This window comes from Dendropsophus ebraccatus, chromosome 1 (assembly GCF_027789765.1).
Source record: "Dendropsophus ebraccatus isolate aDenEbr1 chromosome 1, aDenEbr1.pat, whole genome shotgun sequence".
Classification (NCBI taxonomy): Eukaryota; Metazoa; Chordata; class Amphibia; order Anura; family Hylidae; genus Dendropsophus; species Dendropsophus ebraccatus.
Genome location: NC_091454.1, coordinates 107,905,130 through 107,929,137, shown reverse-complemented (window position 1 = coordinate 107,929,137; position 24,008 = coordinate 107,905,130). Strand labels below are relative to the sequence as shown.

At 42.6% G+C, this 24,008-nt stretch overlaps 1 protein-coding gene across 1 annotated transcript in view; it reads right to left on the bottom strand.

The window, feature by feature from the left end:
* Window positions 1-24,008, bottom strand: part of PTPRZ1 (protein tyrosine phosphatase receptor type Z1) — a 184,606-nt gene that overhangs the window by 113,773 nt on the left and 46,825 nt on the right. Inside the window, exons 2-5 of the mRNA XM_069976577.1 lie at window positions 21,733-21,795; window positions 18,194-18,370; window positions 3,197-3,348; window positions 881-976 (exon numbers count right to left, since the gene is read on the bottom strand). Coding sequence (XP_069832678.1) covers window positions 881-976; window positions 3,197-3,348; window positions 18,194-18,370; window positions 21,733-21,795 — 488 coding nt within the window. The remainder of the gene's footprint in view (window positions 1-880; window positions 977-3,196; window positions 3,349-18,193; window positions 18,371-21,732; window positions 21,796-24,008) is intronic.

The window sequence follows — 24,008 nt, the reverse complement described above, 5'->3', positions numbered from 1 at the left end:
CACTCGGCCTTAGTTTTACCCCCTCAATGCATCATCAAGCTCCAGTGCTCAGCTGGACACCATTTCTGGCACAGTTACAACATTTTGGGGGGGAAATAAAAGCACAGATGCAGGAATCAAAAGGTATGACAAGATTATATGCATTCTTTAGGTATGAGGGGAGGTGACATTTGCTTTTAATAGATGCTGAAAAAAGCCAGATGCTGCTGTTTGCCAATCGCTACATTCTTAGCATGTTATTGTGTATGCTCAAGGTTTTGCATTAGCTCATGCCTGAGATCACAGCACAGGGGTGGCTTTCTACTTCTTGTACTTCAATGGCTATGTTCACACAACATCAAAAATAGAGAAAAGGCAGCCAATTTTGATATTTAAAAAACGTCCGTTATTGCCCGCGACTTAACTGCCTGCAATGGCAATGCATTGAAGTCAATGGAAAGACGGACGTCCAATGCACACAATGTATTGAATAACCGATGTTTTTACCACGGACATCAAAATAATGAACATGATCATTATTTTGGGACGTCTTTTGCAAACAGCAGACTTTTTTTTATTAGTTGTTCACACACAGTTTTCTTTTGTCTCCGTTTTTACTAGTAAATTCAATGGACTTTCTAATTATGCCACACCCAAAGGCCAATTAGTAACCCCCAAACTAGAATAATGTACAAACACCAGTCATTGCACTAAGGGGAGGCCAGACAGCTAAATGATGTCTGTTATTTTAGACTCAAAATAACAACGTCATTTTAAATGGAGATGAAAAAAGGTTGTGTGAACATAGCCAATTTATGCAAAGTTTTTAATTTAATGGTAATTTTCCAGTTTGAACATATTTTTTTCTGGTCAAAGGCCTATAATAAATATCTCTACTTACCCTAAATAAAACTGATAAAGCTTTTAGTTTTCCGTTTCCTTTTATCGCATCATCCAAAGTTTCAAACTGGTCATCATTAAAGCATAGGATTTGCATCTGTAACCAGAGTTGACATTGAGTACAAATTAGAAAGCTGTTATCTGACTATACATTTAGTATTAGTCATTGATAGTCACAGATACTATGTTACATACAAGAAATGTTAAGCTGTATGGTGGCTACATACTTAAATGATAGATGCAGATTTCTGTACCTGCTGGGAACATCTATTACCTGTTTTACATGAAATCAAGAACACTTTCATTTTACTTTATGCCTTTCAGATGTAACCTGACTATAGCCATTGTAACCACATTCTAAGATGTGCACTGAAATTATGAAGCCTCTCCTGGAGTGCCTCCTACATTGTTCGAGAGAAAAGTGCAATCACTCCTTGGTTGTATATTTTATCTGCAGGAACACAAAGATGTCATCCTACTGACTAATTATAATTGACTCAATATAGTCGTGATTTTGTTTGTTAAAAATATGCCTTGAAATCTAACCATAAATTTATTCGGGGGCTTTTTGAGCATGTTTTAAAGTAGAACCAAAGTGACACATCTTGTAACGAAAACTATGATTTACAGAAACATTAAGACTTGCGTCACACAAATTAAAAAAAAGTGTTGCCTGGACCTTCAAATATGGGGCACATTGAAATAATAAATCAAAAACAGTATAAGAGCAAGAACTGCTCAACAAAAATTACAATATGGAATAAGATCCACCAAATATTTGTCTCCACTACATTAAAAATCTAACAAATACAAGAAGGCCTTACACAAAAACCAACCTTTCGAAAACAGCAGGCTTAGTGCAGAATTTGGCACAAATCTCAACACTCTTCAGGAGCAAAAGGACCCCCCCCCTGTGTATTTTCAAGAGGATTCATATTTTGAAATCTTGCCAGGAAGGGCTCTGTGAGTGACCAGGGCAGTGTAACAATACAGTGGGACACAAAGCTTCATTTCAAAAATGTTTTCAAAATAAGACATTACACAGTGTTAAAATATATCTCAATTCTTTCTAAGGAAATTCCAGACATTTTCCTATTAAATACAGCACAGGTATTATGGCAAGCAGCAAAGCAGTCAGTATACCCACCATCATATGACAAAGACATATCATTACCACACCAGTTATATAGATTAAACTGTCATATAAAACCAAGCATTTTTTAAACAGAGACACAGATAAGGCGGCTCTAATACTGTATATCACTGTGAACCATCCTTATAGCAATATCTCAAAGGACTAACACCAACACCTGCCTGACACCAAAAAATGATAAAATAGAAATTTCTAAAGACAACCTGCCATGACTCTGGATGGCCCCAGGACCTGACAGGTGAGGAGAGTACAGCAATCCGATGCTATCCTCCTCAGCTCCATGCAATGCTGCATAGAACAGAAAAAGAACTTTACACAGAATGTGTAATCATAAAATGACCTATTGCTTAAATTAAAGAAGCAGTTCATTGCCCCACAGCTGATTGGTGTCCCTCGGCGCAGCTTTTATTCCGGTCCGATCAGCTGTGGTGAGTATACATACAGCTGTGAACTGCTTCTTTACATTTTAAATTAAGTTTAGAACCAATGGAGCCGTGTCACAGAGGGGAGGGGTTCTCCTCCCACTGGGGGCGGGCTGTCCGCGGTTCAAGAAAAGGACTACAGCACCGGCATCCCTGTGCCAGCGCCAGTCTATTGATGGTAAAATCTTAATGCGATGTACCTGCTGGTACATTCGCTTTAAGATAAAGGGTCTTTTTTAGCGTTGTTCAGTTCAGTATTCAGTCATGATATTTCATACCCTTACAATTCCTTAGTGCAATTCTGGGGACTTTTTTGCTGTATGGAGCCTGTGTTCAATCTCCCTTAGCAGCAACGCTATGAAATAAACAGGCTACACATAAAGCTGAGAGAAGAATAGTCCCTTTTAAAATTTATGTACTATAAGGCTATGTTCACACTACGTAAAAAACACGTTATTTTGTATATAACGCCTGTTGTTTGCGCAAATACAGCCGTTGTTATGAAATACGGCCGTGTTTTTTACGTAGTGTAAACCCGGCCTAAGGATACAACAACATTCTTGCCTGTGTGTAAGTATGTATTATTGTCTTTTATAAGCATCAATATACTAACAGGTGGCACATTTTCTTGTGTAAAAATGCATTGATATTTTAGAATTATTTAACATCATTTTATTTAAAAGATTGTGGAAAAACATTTAAGATTGTGGCAAAGCAAGAAATATTAAATAAAAAGAATTACCTCTAAAGGGAATTTCTGGCCTTCCAAACTGTGCTCTGATCCATCTGAAGTAGCATTGCATTTCCCCCAGTGAAATGTTATTCTGCTAGCTCGGTAAGCTGTATCTAAGGCACCACCACTAAGATAATATTCTCCGGTTAAATTAATCTCCACTGCAGAAAATAAATGAAATCAATATGGATTATTACAATTATTATCAGGCACCGGCTTCTGATTTTAGCTTTGAAATAGTAAATATTGTACTGAACCAGTAAATTACAATAAAATAAAGTATCATTATAAAATACAAAACCTCAAGAATGAAATGTAGTGCAGAAAAGATGGACATTTTCCATAACATCCCAGCAGGTTTGTTTCTTTGTTTATGTAATTTATTATTATTATTATTATTATTGTTATTTAAGCCCTTAAGGACCACGAGCGTACATTTACGCCCCCAAGGTCTGGGCTTTAAGGCAGAAGGACGTAAATGTACGCCCTGCAGCGGTCCCGAACTATGGAACGGGCTCAGGAGCTCAGCTTGCTCCATAGCCGGTGAGGACCAGCTGCTATCTGCAGTCAGGCCCTCACCCTTAATGGCAGACGACGGCGATTATAAAGCGCCCGTAATCTCAGAGCGCTATACAAGCAATAGGGGTAACAAACAGGAACATTACAAGATCAAAAACACATAACATAAAGGCAAATGGCAGACTGGTACATGGGGAAAGAGGACCCTGCCTGCAAGTGCTTACAATCTATATGTGATGTTCATTACGTTGTTTTCTTGACACATAAGAATGTTCGCTCATCTTGTGGTAGCTTGTCATGAAGAGCCTCTGGTACTTTCTAGTTTTGTTGTGTAATTCCAGTTATTTTTTTACTGTCTGTGACTACTGCATGGTAATGGTTGATCTGTCTCTTCATTGTGTCAATGAAGGAGTCCCACTGAGTAAATAATTCTTCATCGGTATACTTCTTTGATGTGTGGTATCTATTTACTCCCTATAAAACTTATGTGTAAGATTTGCGTACTTACGTACCCACGATACTTTTGATGCAAACTGTCTGCTCTGTTTTCTCCAGCCCAATAGCCTGTCTAATGTACATGCTGCACTGGACTTCCTGTGGACAGGACACTCTAGTTTGGTGTTCAGCCAACTTTATCTCCCTCCCACTATGTATATAGTCAAGAAAGTGTAGTTACCAATATATGTTCAGGTATAGAGCAGCTAAAATAGATTTCATCATCTGACTACCTCTTGTCTTTTACATTTGTTCCCAATACACAGCTTGTGTAAAAGGTCCAACAATCATCTGACAGAGGAGAAAAGGTTCTCTGAACAAAAGCCCTCTGAGAAAAGGGGTCCAGACTAGAGATGAGCGAACCGGGTTCGGGTTCGAGTCCATCCGAACCCGAACGTTCGGTATTTGATTAGCGGTGGCTGCTGAACTTGGATAAAGCTCCAAGGTTGTCTGGAAAACATGGATACAGCCAATGATTATATCCATGATTTCCACATAGCCTTAGGGCTTTATCCAACTTCAGCAGCCACCGCTAATCAAATGCCGAATGTTCGGGTTCGGATGGACTCGAGCATGCTCCAGGTTCACTCATCTCTAGTCCAGACCCTCTCCAAAGCACCTGCACTGTTTGCAAACATACTTTCAACGAATCCAATTTCTTCAGGGAAGTCTCACAGTCACCGACCACACTGTGGCTGCAGGTTTTATACAAACATGTCAGTAAGGGCAGAGATGTGTTGATTTTATTTTTTACCTGGCTGGGAGGGACTTGCAAGCCATGAACAGTACAAGTACACAACAAGACAAGGCAACCGTTATTTTGTCAGAAAAGTCCCAGGGTTCTTAAAGAACTCAGATCTGTGATTGCTGCCCCCCTGACAGATCTGTATAACCAATCCCTGCTAACAGGAGATGTCCCCGATGATTGGAGAACAGCCAATGTTATACCAATCCACAAGAAGGGGAATAGAGAAGAGCCCAGTAACTACAGGCCAGTGAGCCTGACATCTGTAGTAGTGAAAATGATGGAAACTCTTCTAAAAAAGAAGATAATGGATCACCTAAGAATCAACAATTTGATGGATCCAAACCAGCATGGCTTTACTGAGGGCCGATCATGTCAGACTAATCTCATTGATTTCTTTGATTATGCCACAAAAGTGCTGGATGAAGGTGGTGCTGTGGATATCGCCTATCTGGACTTCAGCAAAGCTTTTGATAGAGTTCCCCATAAAGAGCTGATAGAGAAGTTGGAGAAAATTGGACTTAATCCCTGGATAGTTCAGTGGATTTGTGGTTGGCTGAAGGAGAGATATCAGAGGGTTGTTGTTAATGGTGTATATTCTGAGCAGAGACTGGTTACAAGTGGTGTGCCACAAGGGTCTGTTCTGGGTCCTATTCTTTTTAATATGTTTGTAAGTGACATAGGAGAAGGGTTGATAGGTAAAGTTTGTCTGTTTGCTGACGACACAAAAGTGTGCAATAGGGTGGATATTCCTGGAGGTGTCAGTAATATGGAAAATGATTTAGCTTTTCTAGATACGTGGTCCAAACAGTGGAAATTGAAGTTCAACGTTTCCAAATGTAAAATAATGCACTTGGGGAGGAGGAATCCTCTATCCGAGTATCACATCGGCAGTACTGTGTTGGAAAAGACTTCAGAAGAGAAGGATTTAGGGGTAATGATTTCTGAAAGCCTTAAAATGAGTCACCAGTGCAACCAGGCGGTGGGGAAAGCAAATCGTATGCTGGGGTGTATAGCTAGAGGTATAACCAGTAGGAAGAGGGAGATTGTGATCCCGCTGTATAGAGCTCTGGTGAGGCCACATCTGGAATACTGTGTCCAGTTCTGGAGACCTCACCTAAAAAAGGACATTGATAAAATAGAACGGGTCCAAAGACGAGCTACAAAAATGGTGGAGGGTGTGAGGCATAAACCATATCAGGAAAGACTTAAAGTGACACTGTCACCCCCTTTGTTCATTTTGACATCTCTACACAGGTGTAAAGGGTAAATTTAGTGTTTTTCATACCTTATTTCATATCATATGTCATGGTGCTTGTTCAAGTAAAAAGTGTCCTTTTATCATCTGCAGTGGGCGTGGCCTCGCGGGACTAGCGCCACATAACCCCGCCCACAACGGCACAATTGGCCCCGCCCCCTCGCCGGCCATTGGAACAGGCTGGCCGAAAGGTCTAGACTCCACCCCTTTACGTTGGACAACCAATGGGCGTCAGGGGGGCGGGGCCAACCGTGCCGTTGTGGGCGGGGTTATGTGGCGCTAGTGCCGCGAGGCCACGCCCACTTAATACAATCTGCAGTTGATAAAAGGACACTTTTTACTTGAACAAGCACCATGACGTATGATATGAAATAAGATATGAAAAACACTAAATTTACCCTTTACACCTGTGTAGAGATGTCAGAATGCACTAAGGGGGTGACAGTGTCACTTTAAGGATTTGAATCTGTATAGTCTGGAGGAAAGACGGGATAGGGGGGACATGATTGAAACCTTTAAGTATGTTAAGGGACTAAATAAGGTTCAAGAGGGGAGTGTTTTTAGTAAAAAACTGAGCTCAAGAACAAGAGGACACAGTGAGAGGTTAGTTGGGGGAAAGATCAGAAGCAATGTAAGAAAATATTATTTTACTGAAAGAGTGGTAGATACCTGGAACAAACTTCCAGCAGAGGTGGTTGGTAAATCTACAATAACAGAATTTAAACACGCCTGGGATAGACATATATCTATCCTAAGATAATAAGGAAGAAAATACTAAAAGGGCGGACTAGATGGACCCAGTGGTCTTTTTCTGCCGACAATCTTCTATGTTTCTATGTTTCTAAGTCACACTTTCATCTAACCTAATAGAAAGCTTTCCTTGAACAGCCACCTGTCACCAACGGCCAAACACATTCTGTGTGGTAGCACAATAGGTAGTACAGCTGCTGGACCTATGCACTATACAAAAGAGTGCTTATAGGATGGAACCCTTCTGACAGATGTCAAGCGATAAACATCGAAGCATACAAAACAATAATTTGTGATAAAAAAAAAATACTGATTTGTATTCTCATAATTTATTTATATTGCTTACATCCCTCCCCAAAAGTATACACTTTCAGGCTGGGTTCACACTACATATATTTCAGTCAGTATTGTGGTCCTCATATTGCAACCAAAACCAGAAGTGGATTGAAAACACAGAAATGCTCTGTTCACACAATGTTGAAATTGAGTGGATGGCAGCCATATAATTGCAAATATTTGCTGTTATTTTAAAACAACGGCTGTTATATTGAAATAATGGCAGTTATTTACTGTTATATGGCAGCCATCCACTCAATTTCACCATTGTGTGAACAGAGCCTTTCTGTGTTTTTAATCCACTTCTGGTTTTGGTTGCAATATGAGGACCACAATACTGACTGAAATATACATAGTGTGAACCCAGCCTAAACAAGGAAAACACCTGTGCATATCACCCATACGCTATGTTCACACACCGCCAAAATGATGGCCATTTTTAGTGGATGGACGTCATTTAAAGGCATTTTAAAGCAACGGCCATTATTAAACGAACAACTATGTTGATGCACAGAGTTTTTGTCTGGTGTCTTTAGGCTTCTAGATAGGTTACAAGCAGTTGTAATTCAAGTGTCTTTACAACAGACATGAGACATCACTGTGAACCTTTTTTATTGTCACTCATCAATACCTCTGTATTCAATTGTAAACTAACCTTCCATACAAAAAGAAATGTCAGTGAATCACTCTGCCGTGACTATTAAAATAACATGGATATTCTTACACAATACTTTATAATCGATCCTAAAGGTCATGGTTGTCTTAAAGGAGAAGTCCGGCCAAAATTAATTTTTGATATGTTGTTACTTATGAAAAGTTATACAAATTTCTAATGTACATTAATTATGGGAAATGCACATATAGAGCTATTTCCCTTAATTTAGTAGATCAGGAAGTGTTAGAAATATCTCTGAAGAAGTGACGTCACGACCCAGGGTGTAATTCCTATGGAGTGTCCAGCAGGGGGCGCTCTCTATATAGAAGTCTATGGGACTTTATTGTTTCTATGGGTTTCTATGTAATGTAATGTAATGTAATGTAGTGTACAGTGCTTTATTGAATGAATACATCTATGGAATACTTTGGGGAGCAAGTGTCCTTGCTCCCCAAAGTATTGCATAAATGTATTCATTCAATACATAGTAAGCCCGCCGATCCGCCGCATTTCCGCCGAATTTCCGCCGCATTCCCGCCGATCCGCCACACGCTGATCCGCCGCATTCCCGCCGATCCGGACCATATACATTGAACTACAGCTCCCATCATCTGCTTCTAGTATGAACAGGTGATGGGAGCTGTAGTTGGGTAATGAATATGACATGCCGCCGGGCGCAGGGGGGAGCCGCTCAGTACACAGGAGCGCTCGCCCCTCCTCCTCCTCCTTCCGTGATAACTTCCGCCTATACCAATGCTGACTCCCTGCCTGGCCGCCGCTCTCCGCTCTCCCCCCCATACATACCGGCTCCCGATGCATCCTGGTGTCCGCGCTGATGCCGGGAGCCGGTATATGAGAGCGGAGAGCGGCGGCCAGGCAGGGAGTCAGCATTGGTATAGGCGGAAGTTATCACGGAAGGAGGAGGAGGAGGGGGGAGCGCTCCTGTGTACTGAGCGGCTCCCCCCTGCGCCCGGCGGCATGTCATATCCATTACCCAGCTACAGCTCCCATCACCTGTTCATACTAGAAGCAGATGATGGGAGCTGTAGTTCAATGTATATGGTCCGGATCGGCGGGAATGCGGCGGATCAGCGGGAATGCGGCGGAAATGCGGCGGGAATGCGGCGGAAATTCGGCGGAAATGCGGCGGGTCGGCGGGCTTACTATGTATTGAATGAATACATTTATGCAATACTTTGGGGAGCAAGGACACTTGCTCCCCAAAGTATTCCATAGATGTATTCATTCAATAAAGCACTGTACACTACATTACATTACATTACATTACATAGAAACCCATAGAAACAATAAAGTCCCATAGACTTCTATATAGAGAGCGCCCCCTGCTGGACACTCCATAGGAATTACACCCTGGGTCGTGACGTCACTTCTTCAGAGATATTTCTAACACTTCCTGATCTACTAAATTAAGGGAAATAGCAGTATATGTGCATTTCCCATAATTAATGTACATTAGAAATTTGTATAACTTTTCATAAGTAACAACATATCAAAAATTAATTTTGGCCGGACTTCTCCTTTAAGTCATTTTTTGGTTTATTTTTTCATTTACTGATAGCATTGTATATGGCTACATAGTCTATTAAAAGTCTCAAGATTCCCTAGAGAGGAATTTAAGGTCATCTACTATGTTACTGTTAATTAAACATTGATTCCTGCATTGTCCTTTAAACACACTGTGAAGAATCAATCCAAAATCCCACAACTTACAGTGAAATACAGACATGTCTCCTGTAAAAGACTCAACAACTTTAACTTTCTAAATACTGATTACCCAGTATCAGTGGCGAAATTTGGTGGGGGCAAAGGGGGCGGTCGCTCCCGGGCCCACTCATGCAGGGGCCCACTGAGGTCTCAGACTGTTAATGCTGTCTGCAAAAGCTATTGCTTTTGCAGACAGCATTAACACATGTCTGTAGTGACCGGGGCCCCCAAGAAGCCAACAGCACCTGGCAATAGCGGGCCCCCTGCTCCTGAGGGGCCCGCTCAGCTGTCGGATGCAGAGCCCGGCCAGGGCTGGATCTTCTCCCTGCATCTTCCTGCTTCTTCCTCACACGCTGCTGCTGGCCCCTCCCCCTCACTGTCCTACAGAGCTGGTATGAGGGGGAGGGGAGGGACCAGCAGCTGGAGGGATCCTCACCGTCTATAGCTGCCAGGGAGAGACTGAAGACGTCCAGCAGCAGCTGACAGTGAGTGAGGCTGCCGAGTGCTGGAAGATGTCAGGTACTGAGAGAGGACTGTGAGAGGAGTGACAACACACACTCAGACAGACAGACACAACCCACCCACACCACTGACCAAACGATCAGGAGGAGATATACTGTATATATATATATATATATATATATATATGTGTGTGTACAGTATATGTGTGTGTCTCCTGCTGCTCACTTGGTCACTGCTGTATATATACGGTATGTGTGTGTGTATATACAGTGGTACCTTGGTTTAAGAGTAACTTGGTTTAAGAGCGTTTTGGTTTAAGAGCTCACAGTTTTTCAAAATTGTGACTTGGTTTAAGAGCATTGTTTTGGTTTAAGAGCTCCCTGTACTGGGTGGGAGGGCGAGTTGGTGAGGGGCATATTCTGTATTGCAGGGTATACAGCTCTGTACTCTGACCCCTGAAGTCTCCCTCACCTTCCAAATCATAGCAGATGCACTTCAGGCTGGGGCTTGCATCAGGGGACTGTGGAGGTAATCTCGCCATAGCTGTAACCCATCTTCTCAGACAGAAAGTGCTGCTACATTGTGCTCACATTTGCCCTGCTCATTCCTTCAGTCTCCCTGCAGTCTCTGTCAGTCCTAATGGGTCCATGCTGAACCCACCCCTTTCCCCATTGCTGTCATGTGACCACACAAACCTCTGACAGCAGCCCTGCTTCTCTATTCTAGCCTGTTGTACTACGCTACTGCATTATAGGGATCTGCAGTTCCATCCTCTATCTACAAACTGCTGCTGTTTTTCAGGTTTATGCACTTACTATACATTATACTCCACATTACTATACTGTATAGTAACTATTAATATCACATATTCAGTTGTTTATAATTGTTTGTTTCATCTGTTCTACATGTTATTCAGAATCTAAAATCATTATTTTTGGGGTGTGAAACCAATTGCCTGCATTTACATGATTTCTTATAGGAAAATTTGCTTTGGTTTAAGAGTGGATTTGGATTACAAGCACCGTCCCGGAACGAATTATGCTCGTAATCCAAGGCACCACTGTATATATATATAACCAAGTGAGCAGCAGGATATATAAGTGATAAGTGACCGGCAGGATATATATACAGCTCTGACTTGCAACAGCTGGAGGGACTGAGTGTGACATCCTTGTTGTAGTCAGTGTCTAATGGAGGTCACCCAGCTTTCCCAGTGTCCTGTAGTCAGCTTAATGGAGGTCACCCAGCTTTCCCAGTATCCTGTCGTCAGTGTCATGTTAAAGGGGCTGTGGGCGGCTGGCTGGAGCATATACTTCACCTGGTCCCCGCTCCGGCTTGCTGAAGACATCGGGAACCGCCGGAGCCTGGATCAGGTGAAGTATCAGCTTCACCGGCCGGGGGTTAATGGGGTGGGCTGCAGACAAACTCGCAGCAGGGATGTACATCCCTACTGCGTGTTTGTCTGCCAGTAAAAGTATAGGGCCGGGATCTGCAGCGAGTCTCGCTGCAAATACGCAGCGAGGGGACTCGCTGCAGACCCGCCAAGTGGGTTTGTAGCCTTAAACAGATTAGGGAAAACATAGGGGAATCCCTTAACAGGTCATGTTTTGAGGATTGCCTTAGTCCTTCACAGGTGATATTAATATATTCAGTCCATCAGGTATTATCACAGGTGTTCTTTGTATGGGATATCCTCAAACTATGACCTGTTGGTGGGTCAGAGAACTGGAATTTATAAGCAATGGGGTAAAGTTCTGACTGAAATAATGACCAAATACCATGGGGGACATTTCTGAAGGCTGCGCCCGCGGTGTGTACCATAGAGGAGACGCATATTCTTACCTTCTCTGTGGCGTACGCCTGCCGAAACACCCACATGCCTAATGGGTGGGTGAGGGGTAGGGGGGATAGGTGGTGGTTGTGTGGCAAGGCTGGGAGAAAATGTGGCCAATTTATTATGAATTATGCCAGTAAATCATGGCAGGAATGTACACCTGCTCCAATGCTATATTGAAACACTAGTTCCACTGGACAATCACATAACATATTATGCCACACTTCTAGATTTTTTTTAGTCCAAACAACAAAATATGCATTAGAATATGTACCACTAACTTGCACACAAATCAAAAAGATAGGCTTTATCATAAAATAATTCACCATGAAATTACATCTTCCATAATAGAAATTCAAAGTGTTATAGTGTATGACCCAGCATGAACATAAAATAATACTGCGCTCAATCAGCCTATGCACATGATAACATTATCAGTGCATAACAAAAAATGTACACAAAGGGTTACCAAGGGCATGTAATGCTGTATCAATGCTTCTCCCTGATGCCCGCTTTGTGTAATAGCCATTACCTCAGGGGGTGTGTCTCATAGGATGAGTGATGTGATGGTTCTCAGTACTGGTATTGGGGTTAGGTAGGCTTACTGCTCCCAGTGGTTGGGAAGCTGGACTTGGATTTAACCCTTTCTGTACTTTTCCTTGTTATACACGGATGATGTTATCAAGTGCATGGGCTAATTGAGCGTGGTATTATTTTACAGCTCATGCTGGGTTAATATCAATGCTTGGAATCCTATAGCACTATGAATTTCTTTTATAAAAGATGTGATTTTACAGCGATCTAATAAAGTGAGTTATTTTATGATAAATCCTTTCTTTCATATAGTAAATGCTATAATTATGCAAATTCTGAAAATAGAAATAGAGGGGGAGATTTATCAAAGGATGTAAAATATAGACTGGCCAATAGCAACCAATCACAGCTCTGGAAAAATGAAAGCTGAGCTGTAATTGGTTGCAGTGAGCAGTTTACACCAGTCCATATTTTACACCCTTTGATAATTCTGAGCCAGGAATTCTAATTTTTCACCCGATTTATTTGGCCTAAGCTTGCTGCAAAATAGATATTCATATTAATGCTACATGAAAACTGGCAAGAATAAGGACTGAACATTGTCATTAGGGATGGTCTGAACCCGCCGAGGTTTGGGTTTGGATGAACCCAAACGCTCGGCATCGGATTCCCACTGTCTGCCGCTCCGTGCAGCGGGTGGATACAGCGGGAGGACCGCCTGGAAAACTGGGATACAGCCTATGGCTATGGCTGTATCCCAGTTTTCCAGGCGGTCCTCCCACTGGATCCGCCCGCTGCATGGAGCGGGCAGACAGCGGGAATCATTACCGAGGGTTCGGGTTCGTGCAAAAGTGACAGCAAGACCATAAACAGGAGATGTGCAGCTGATAGCAAGGGGAAACAGCACATATATGCACATATAGGCGGTCCGGGTCTTCTTTCTCTTCGGCGTCTTCATTGAGAGTGAATGGGAGAGAAAAGGCTGCTGGTGCACATGCGCACCAGCAGCCTTTTCACTGGCTGGAGCGCATCACATGGCTTCCAGCTTGCTCAGCCCTGATTGGCTGAGCTTGCTGGAAGCCATGTGATGCGCTCCAGCCAATGAAAAGGCTGCCGGTGCGCAAGCGCACTGGCAGCCTTTTCTCTCTCATGGACCCGGAAGCAAGAGACATCGCTGGACGGCAGACGGCGGGCGAATGGAGTGGCGATCGTCACCGGAGGGATGGTGAGTATGGTGTCTGTGTGTGTCTGTGTTTTTTTTTTTTTTGGGGGGGGGGGGTCCCGCCGGAGTTGTCCTTTAACAGTCGGGGGGGGGGGGGGGGGGGGGGGCTGAAGATACAGCAAGCAGAATGCCAAATCACATAGCAGTGCACTAGGTGCGTATGCACTGTATGTGTGATCTGGAAACTGACAGCACGGATATAGGCCAGTGTTGTATATATTCAGATCCTCCACTCCAAAACTCTGGGTCTATTCAGGCCCAGAGTTTTGGAGTGGAGGATCTGACTATTTACTTACCGGTTTGGTCTCTGGGAGTGGCTGCGGTCCACACACATGCGTTACTGAGTGTTGTGCCTTCCATATGCACAACCATTACAGGTGAGAGTCTCCAATTACTCGCCTGTTTTTGTGCACATTTGCCATCAGACTTCACACTATGGAGCGCTGTCCATACTTCTCTTTTCTATAGTGTTGTATATATGTCAGTTACTATGGCCAAACGAATGATGCAAGGATCATTTTTGTGATCCAGCCGCTTTCAGTGCCTTCAGTGCTCAACTCGCTGAGTTGCACTTGTTTGTGGACGCAGACGGCCAAGGATTGGTGCATGTAAAAGGCCTATTAAAGGGGTAGTGCAGCGCTAAACAATTATTCAGGAAATAACACATATTACAAAGTTATACAACTTTGTAATGTATGTTATGTATGTGAATGGCCCCCTTCCCCGTGTTTCCACCCACGCCACCCCCGGAAGTGTGATGCGCTATACTCACCTGATTCGTGGCTGAGCACAGTTATGACGCGGCAAAGGGGGGCTGGCACGAGGGACGGATGAAGAGGTTCGGCCGGCCGCCCGCAGATGACATCATTGTCACAAGATGGAGGACGGGGGTCGACACGAATCAGGTGAGTATAGTGCATCACACTTCCGGGGGTGGCGTAGGTGGAAACACTGGGAAGGGGGCCATTCACATACATAACATACATTGCAAAGTTGTATAACTTTGTAATGTGTGTTATTTTGTGAATAATTGTTTAGCGCCGCACTACCCCTTTAAGGTATGTTCGCACACATTATGTAAGTACTAACAAAAATTTTGACCAAAATACTCACCTACTATCTGTTAACCCAGCCAAATATTACATCTTAACCTAGCCTAAATGTTTTATTTAAATTTTGAAGAAAAAAAAACACACATGAAAATTCTTTTACTCCCTATTCAGACACACAATGAAATAAAAATCGCAGATAGTGAACAGGCGTCACACTAGTGTAATCAAACCATAGTTTTCCCTTCCCTATTTTACTTTTCCCCCTCCTTCCCTTTTTAAGAGCTATAACTTTTGAGTTTATTTTGAGAGCTTATTTTAAAGTGACTCTGTACCCATAATCTGACCCCCCCAAAACCACTTGTACCTTCAGATAGCTGCTTTTAATCCAAGATCTGTCCTGCGGTCCATTTGGCAGGTGATGCAGTTATTGTCATAAAAAATTACTTGCAGCTCCGTGCCCTACGGGCGTATCTGTGCCCTAGCTTTGCACCACCCACTCCGTCCCTTCTCCCCGCCCTCTTCAGCATTAGGAATGCTCCAGGCAGATTACCTATTATTCACCACCTGTGTTACCACAACACATGGGCTGGATCATTAAGATACCTGTGCAATGTTCAAACAGAAGTAAATGTTCCAGTGGCATTCCTAATGATGAAGAGGGTGGGGAGGAGGGACAGAGGGCGTGGTGCAAAGTTAGGGCACAGATATGCCCGTAGGGCATGGGGTTGCAATTTTAAAATTACTTTTTTTATGACAATAACTGTATCACCTGCCAAACGGACCGCAGGACAGTGGATTAAAAGCAGCTATCTAAAGGTACAAGTGGTTTGGGGGGTCACATTGTGGGTACAGAGTCGCTTTAAGGGACAAGTTCTACTTTTTATTGGCAGGAAAAAAAAATCACTACATTGCTACATTCTGTAAAGCAGAATTGTCTTAGTTGCAACCAATCACATTACATTTTTTATTCCTCACAGACTCTTTGAAAAATGAAAGGTGGAATCTGTTTGGTTGCTAGGGGCAACTAAGAATTCTACTTTACACCTGTTTGAAAAATCTCTGCGGTTGTTTATAGAGCTACTGTATGTGAGAGCTCAATCTTTGTAGCATGGACTAGAGCAGTGCTTCTGTGAAATACTGTGAAATACTAAGGAAACCCCCAAAGCATGACCTGTTAGTGAGGCCTGAGGACTGGAATTGAGAAGTACTGGGCTATGGTAATCTTTTATGAATACCATAGGAGCATAAGTAATTTTTTGCTTACTTTTTAATCTGTTGGGAATTTTTTTGGGCAGACAGCAATCACGGTGCAGCATTAAGTTACAGTTAAATATTTCAGACTTTTCCCATACAAAATATATATTTTTTAAATATAATAAATGTAAAAAATTAGGCGTTTTGAACTTTTATTACAATGGTGTTTTTAAAACCCTTTTTTATTAATATTTTTAGTACTGCTGGGCACTAAATGTATTATAGTATAAGATCAGACCATCCTACTCCACTAGGCCACTCTAGTCAGTATAAAAAGGCAGGCTTAAGGGCCCATTTACACAGAAAGATTATCTGACAGATTATCTGCCAAAGATTTGAAGCCAAAACCAGGAATGGATTTGAAAAGAGAAGGAAGCTCAGGCTTTCCTTTATGACCTGTTCCCTGTTTATAGTCTGTTTCTGGCTTTGGCTTCAAATCTTTGGCAGATAATCTGTCAGATAATCTTTCTGTGTAAATGGACCCTTAAGGCCCTATTCCACCAACAGATCTGGTGACAGATTATCTGCCAAAGATTTGAAGCCAAACCCAGGAATAGAATATAATCAGAGAACAGGTCATAAAGGAAAGACTGGATTTCTCCTCTTTTCAAATCCACTCCTGGGTTTGGCTTCAAATCTTTGGCAGATAATCTGTCGTCAGATCTGTTGGTGGAATAGGGCCTTTAGGATCTTCACTAACTTTTCAACTGTTCAGTACTCCGCAACATATGTCCGTTATCCAAATGGGTGACAATCAGAAACAGCCACCACTGTCCCTTAAGGGTTGTCATCCCAATTATCACAGTCTATGAATAGCATGTATGCCGGCATTAAAGGGGTACTCCGGCGTTGATAAAAAAAAAAATCAATCAAACATAGTTTTTACATTTGCCATCCCTCCGGAGTCTGTCCGCTGTTTGCAGGTCCCTGAAGTTTCGGTTGGTGTCTTCATTTTTTCTTTACTTCCTGGTTTGGGCTTTACCATAATGCACTTTGTGTCCTGTGATGTCTAACTGACTCTGTAAAACTGATAGATGGCTTACACCTTGTTCAGCCAATCAGAGCTGAGCAACCTGAGTCATCTGACAAAGGGAGGCTGGCTTAACAGGGCTAAGACCCGACTCCCTCTTGATGATGTCATTGTCACAAAATGGCTTCCTGGGGTCAACAGTCATTAGGTAAGAATGAGTTCACTTCACTTCCTGGTGGGGGATTGAGGGGGGAAAAGATACGGAAGGGGGCAGATAGGTGATTGAAGCATATTACAAAGTTATATAACTGTGTAATGTGCTTCAATTACTGGGGAAAAGCTCTTTGCTGGAGTACCCCTTTAACAAGGAAAGTTTAATTTAGCCCCCCCCCCACCATAGTTTATGAAAATCTACAATATAAACCCTATGGGGGACATTTAAGGTCCACCTGAGGCGTATGCCAAGGAGAAGGCGCTGTATCCCCCGCTTGCCTGATGGGTGGGCAGGGGTTGCGGTGGGGCAGGGGTGGCGGTGGGGCAAGGTGGTCAGGAGGCGGGGCCTCCTCCCGCGCCTCATTTGTCATGATTTACGGCTGCTCACAGGTGTAAATCATGATCCAAATCTACACTTGCTGGAACATAACATGTTTAAGCAGTCTCAAAAAAAGATTTGAATGGGTTCCCCAGTGCTATATATAGTAGTATCACTATGTAATGAAAGCCTCTAGAACACTGTAATATACCAAAGGACCTTTTAACAAACCCGTCAACTGTGGGCAGCGCATTAGAACATGGAAGTTAAAAATAATAGTGAGAAACTGACACACAAAGTATGTTAGGGTGTCCAATTACTTTTTACTTTATTTAGAAAAAAACTAAATCGCACTTTTATCTACCATCACACTGCAATATGAATGATGTATTTTCGGTAGAATTTCTGACATATTGAGAACACACCTTAATCCACTTCAAAGAAACAGAATCAGTAATGTGCAACACATGCTGATGGGAGATATTGCTGACTTCACTGAGTTTTCATGTAATTTTAGGTTACGGCCTAGAAAATGTTTGTCTACATGACTCCAGGCAAAACGCAATAGTATTATACAATGACTGTGGATTTAACAGTTCACATTCTTTTGTGATAATAACTATAATTTTTAAGGTACAGCACATAAAAAAGGAAAAAACATACCTGTTTTTCCTGTGTTTCGAATTAAAGTACGATTTGATGTTCGTTCCCAGCCTTCAAATATTATTTGCTTCAGATTCAGATTGAGCTGTGTAAGGTTCTCATCAATGTTGATGGGAGACTGTTTGGCACCATTGCATGCTGGATATTTTTTCACCCAATTTGTTTGGCTTAAGCTTTCTGCAAAAATAGACATTATTATAAATACTTCATACAAACTGGCAAGAATAAGGACTGCACATGGCTATATTACAACTCATAGTACGGCTACCATAGAGGTACATAAAACCTGTACTGTATTGTAGGAACACACTGTATATATACCAGTGTATGTGCTCAACACCATAAAGGATAAGAAATGCACATGGAAGGTATATCAAATCAATCAAGAAAGAGTAGGGCTATGCATTATAAAATCATAAAAACTAAAACAAATCACCTTTGACAGTTATTGTTTCACTAACAAAAGCTAGCAATCTCCAATATATACAGAGACAACCATAAATCGTTTGAATCTAAACGATAATCGTTTGTTTGAATAGCAGTTAACCATTAAAGACCGAATGAGAAATCGTTGATCGCTTTATAAGACCTGGACCTATTTTTTATCGTTGCTCGTTCGCAAATCATTCGCATTAAATAAGACGTCGTTCGCAGTAGATACGAATGCAATAGTGAAGAAATAGCGAAGAAAAAACAATCGCAAATGCGATCATAAGTAACGATTATCATTCCATGGAAATGAGTGAAGTTTTCAGGTCTTTCACAAAAGTGGTCGTTTGAGATTGTTAATCGTTAACGATTATGCGAACGATAATCGTTCGGTGGAATAGGGCCCTAACTCTGGTTGTGATTGGACAGACACTGGTCTGGACTGGACATTCCCCGACAGAGCGACAACAAGACGATTGTCTCTGTATATATTGGAGATTTCTATCTTTTGTCCTTAAAACAATAACTGTAAAAGGTGATTTGTTTTTTAGTTTCAATAAATAACAAATGTTTATTATGCATTGTATTGTAGGAACCCAATAGATAACTGTACTGATTAAAATGAAGACTAAAATACTGGCCAAATAATCACCGAATACTATGGCGGGTATTTATTAAAAACAACATTTCCTGTGGCGCACAGGCTCACAGTATTTATGTAGAAGTGCGACGCCTCTACATAAATCATCATGCACAGAAGAGTAGCTGAATAAGGCACTACAAGTGTATCCAAACAGGACGCTAGGCACACTGAATGATAGGCATCAATAAATCAGGCTTTCTGGGTGGTGCTCTATGTATGAATAGATTCAGATACAAGTCGGCAACAGATAAAGAATAAGTACATGGCACTCACCACTTGAAGTCTTCTTTGTTTCTTTATTTAATTCATACAAACAAGGTGCATAAACAGGTTAACGAGAGGATGCCTTGGGTGTAACGCTAAGGCGTCCTCTCAGCATGTTTATGCACCTTGTTTGTATGAATTAAATAAAGAAACAAAGAAGACTTCAAGTGGTGAGTGCCATGTACTTATTCTTTATCTGTTGCCGCCTTTACATAAATCCCATGTGAAATCTAAGCCTCTTTCGACACTCTCTCCCAGAGAGCTCTCTTCTCAAACTGCAACAGGATGTGCCAGGGCTGCCCCCTGACATCACTATTACATGTTCTTTGCATGAAACGCCTCCTGGTGGTTATACATCAGAACCCGCAGGTCACTGGCCTCTGAGTTCCTGGACATCATAAGTGCGTGGCTTTTGCCAAAGACCTATTACTGTTTGTCACTGAAGTGTCCCTTCTGGTAGTGATGTTTGAACTGGGAGCGTTCTCAAGTAACTATTAGATAAACCTTTCCAGGAGTGCAACCTTAAGGGTGCGTTCACACGTAAAGGATCCACAGCGGATTTTGTGGATCCGTGCCCAGTACGCCCTATGGGCAGACAAGCTCACAGCGGGATGTACATCCTGCTGCGAGTTTGTCTGCCCATAGGGCGTACAGGGCACGGATCCGTAGCGGATCTTGCTGCGAATTCGCAGCGAGAAATCCGCAGTGGATCCGTTACTTGTGAATGCACCCTAAATGTTTCCCTCCCCACAAACTTGGTGTGGGAGACACCTACCCCTTTTAAGTGGTAAGCCACCTACCTTCACTACTTGGGGATTCAGATACCTTCTATGGCTATCTTCACACACAAGTTGTGTGTGGCGTTTTCCTGGCCTCAAAAAAATGCCAGAAAAAAAACGCCAAAAATGATCTTGTTTTTTTTTTTTCTTCTGAAATGTGTTTTTGCGTTTTTCAAGAGGTTAATAAAGTTTTGAGGTTGTTAGGGAAGAGAAAGTGCTAAATGATAGGGCTGGGCGATATAAACGATATGCCAAAATATCGTCATCAATTTGGTTGACGATATAGATTTTTGGCATATCGTTATATCGCGATATACCACGGAGCGGTAGTGAATAAGCTTCTCACTTACCGCTCCGTGGTACCGCGCTGCAGGGCCTTCCGTTCACGCATCGTCAGCGCGCTAGCGCGCTGATGCGTGTGCCGTCAGGTCTCCCAGTGCATGCTGGGAAGAAGACGCGGCCCGTCTCGCCTCGCGGACTCCATCAGCCAGCCCTGCAGGAAAGGTAAGTAGCAGAGGGGTCGGGGGCGGCAGATGGCTTGGCATGGGGCTGATGATGGCCCTGGCTGGCTGGCACATGAAATGGCTGGAAAACTGAGAGGGGAGATGACTGGCACTGTGGGGGGGGGGGCTGTTGACTGGCAACGGGGTGCTGATGACTGGCAACGGGGGGCTGATGACTGGCAACGGGGGGCTGATGACTGGCACAGGGTGGGCTGATGGCACAGGGGAAGGCTGATGACTGGCAAGGGGGGCTGATGACTGGCAAGGGGGGCTGATGGCACAGGGGAGGGCTGATCACTGGCACAGGGTGGGCTGATGGCACAGGGGAAGGCTGATGACTGGCAAGGGGGGGGGGTGAGTATACACACAAAAAAAAAATTATATATCGTGATATATCGTTATATCGTGCATGCATCAAATTATATCGTGATATAAATTTTAGGCCATATCGCCCAGCCCTACTAAATGATCATTTTTCCTATTTGTGACATTGGTGTCTAATCTGAAGAACCTCCACTGCCCACTGATGAGCAGGCATCAACTTTAAGTTATACAGCAGTTGAAGTTTAATAAATCCCATTACATGCTTTAATAGTTTTACATTATTCAGGAAGCACTGGATTCAATGCAACACAGAAGAAAAACATGCTGAAACACCTAAAACAACAAGACAAAGAATTGTCTACACACTTTGGGGATAGTTCTGTAAAGTGATTGAAATAACACTTACTGTAAAGGGGATGTTGCATTAAAACAACTCTCCCCCAGAGTGCTAATCCACTACTGATCAACTGAAGTTGATGGTGGCATTAGATGGGTAACTCATCCACACATACTACTTCAATTGATATTACTACTACTGATTCTATTGTTAACACAAAAACATACTATTACAACAATAAAAGCAGATTTTATCACTACCTGTGTAAGACCAGTCTATATCTTCAATTAATTTTCGCTGCTGTCGATATCCAGACACCAAACCTACAAAAGAAAAAAAGCATATTTTCAGTATGGAAGTTATGTTATATTAAACACTACAGAACACTGTTTCTCATCTCCAGTTCTCAAGTACCCCAAACAGGTCATGATTTTAGGATATCACATACAAAGAGCACCTTATATACAGACTATAAATATATCACCTGTGAGATACTAAGGCAATCAACAAAACATGACCAATTGGGGGTACATGACCAATTGGGGGGACTGGAGTTGAGAAACACTGGTATAGAATACCTAAAATTCTAAAACAGAATAAATACTATAGTTCTTAATACATTGCTTTGTGCTCCACAAATAGGCAAGCAACCACTAATTAGCTCTCTTTCCGAATATTCACCTATTTTCACTGTACAGGACAATATGAATTTGCATTTAAAAAAGCAGTTCACTTTTTTTTCCGGACCCCCGGGTAGCCGCTGTCAAGTATACTTACAGAAGATGATCGGTGTCCGGCGGCGTAGCTCTGGTCCCGTCCCGCGGTGCCGTTAAAATCGGGGGCGCGCTCACTTCCGCCGGTGCTGTGACTCCTCTTCTCGGCCTTGTAATTTGAACGCCGGAAGTCACGCGCTTCCATAGCGAATGCATGGAAGCGGGTGACTTCCGGCGTATAATCACTGGTCAGAGAAGAGAACTCGCAGCATCCGGCGGAAGTGCGCGCGCCCGATTTGAACGGCACCGCGGGACGGGAACTGACCTACGGGAACGGGACACTGATCATCTTCTGTAAGTATACATGACAGCGGCTACCCGGGGGGCCGGAAACAAAAAAAGTGAACTGCTTCTCTAAAAATAAAAAAATATTACTTGGAAAGAAAAGAATCATTACTCGTTTTAGCATAGTGGAACTTTTTACAGACCTTTAAGCCCACATCAATGCAAAATATGAAAACTAGTTCCAGATACAAAAATAGTTCAGGTTAGTTAATGAGGACATTCACATTACTCAACAACAAAAAACTCTAAAGCTGACCATTGACAGCTGTCACCGCGCCCTCCTCTCACCTGACAGTAAGAGTGCAGGGCTTCAATCAAGTCAGTCTGGGTGCAATAAACGTGACTGTAATGTGCTGTCATGTGCCCTCCCCCATGACTGGATACTGCTGTACATGTCCTGTTCACTTTGCTTCTATTTTAGCAGCATTGCACAGGGCTGAGGAAACCAGCAGCAGAATGTAGTTTTCCTCACTAGTTAAATATTGGGGCCTGTCTGCGAGGCCCCGGGAAGCTGACAGATTCTCTTTAATGGCATAACATCCGTGCCCATTGCACAGAGGATGACCCTGATTTTTTGCCTGTATTGTTGTTTTGCACTGGTCTGAACACTACTCTATTCCTTACCTAAAAAATAGGAGGACAAAACAAGGCACAGGCGCCTTGTGTGATACCTGAGCAGCTTGCGATGAGAGAGCGGCTGACAAGGAAATCCCCATGCAGTTATGTACCCCTGCATGGGGATTTTCTTGTCAGCCACTCCCTCATCGCCACTGGCTTCACTTCGCCAGCTTGAAACATGTGTACCTGTAAATATTTCATGTTTATACATTAAGGTCTACATAAATAACCAAGCTGTGTAAATGTTTCATTTGGGTATATTTATACACTAATCTTTTTATATTTGAATACTTATTACCCTATGTCATTGTGTCCTTCCCCCCCACCCCCTGGGGGGCGTGGCTGGCGGGCTTTTCTATGTGTTTTAAACTCCACTGTTACCATGAGCTCACTAGCATTTTTTATTTTACATCTGTCTGGTGAACTGGATTTTTATTAGTGACAGACATTTATTTCCAATTCTATTCCTTACATTGCAGTGTTAATTGCAATCTACCAAACTCATCTGATTGTCTAGTTGACTTTGTTCTGGCCTGCAGACAGTTAAGATCGATGTGACTGACAGGTCCCTTCACCACTCTCATTCCTTCCTAGCCTGTGATCTGTGTGGTCTGGAGGTTAGAGGATTGGTCCAATCAAACCCCAGACCGAGACTCTGATATCACGTAAGAACAAGACATCTATTTAGATTTGGCTGGCATTTTACTTGTTTTGTCATTAAGCCCTTCTGACCTCTGGCTTACCCTATTTCGAGTTCCCATTTCCTTGCTCACTTGGTACTGTATTTGTTATCTTCAGTTTTGATTTCTATTTGCCTGACCATTCCTTGTGTTTGTCTTGTTTTGTCTCTGTGTGCCCTG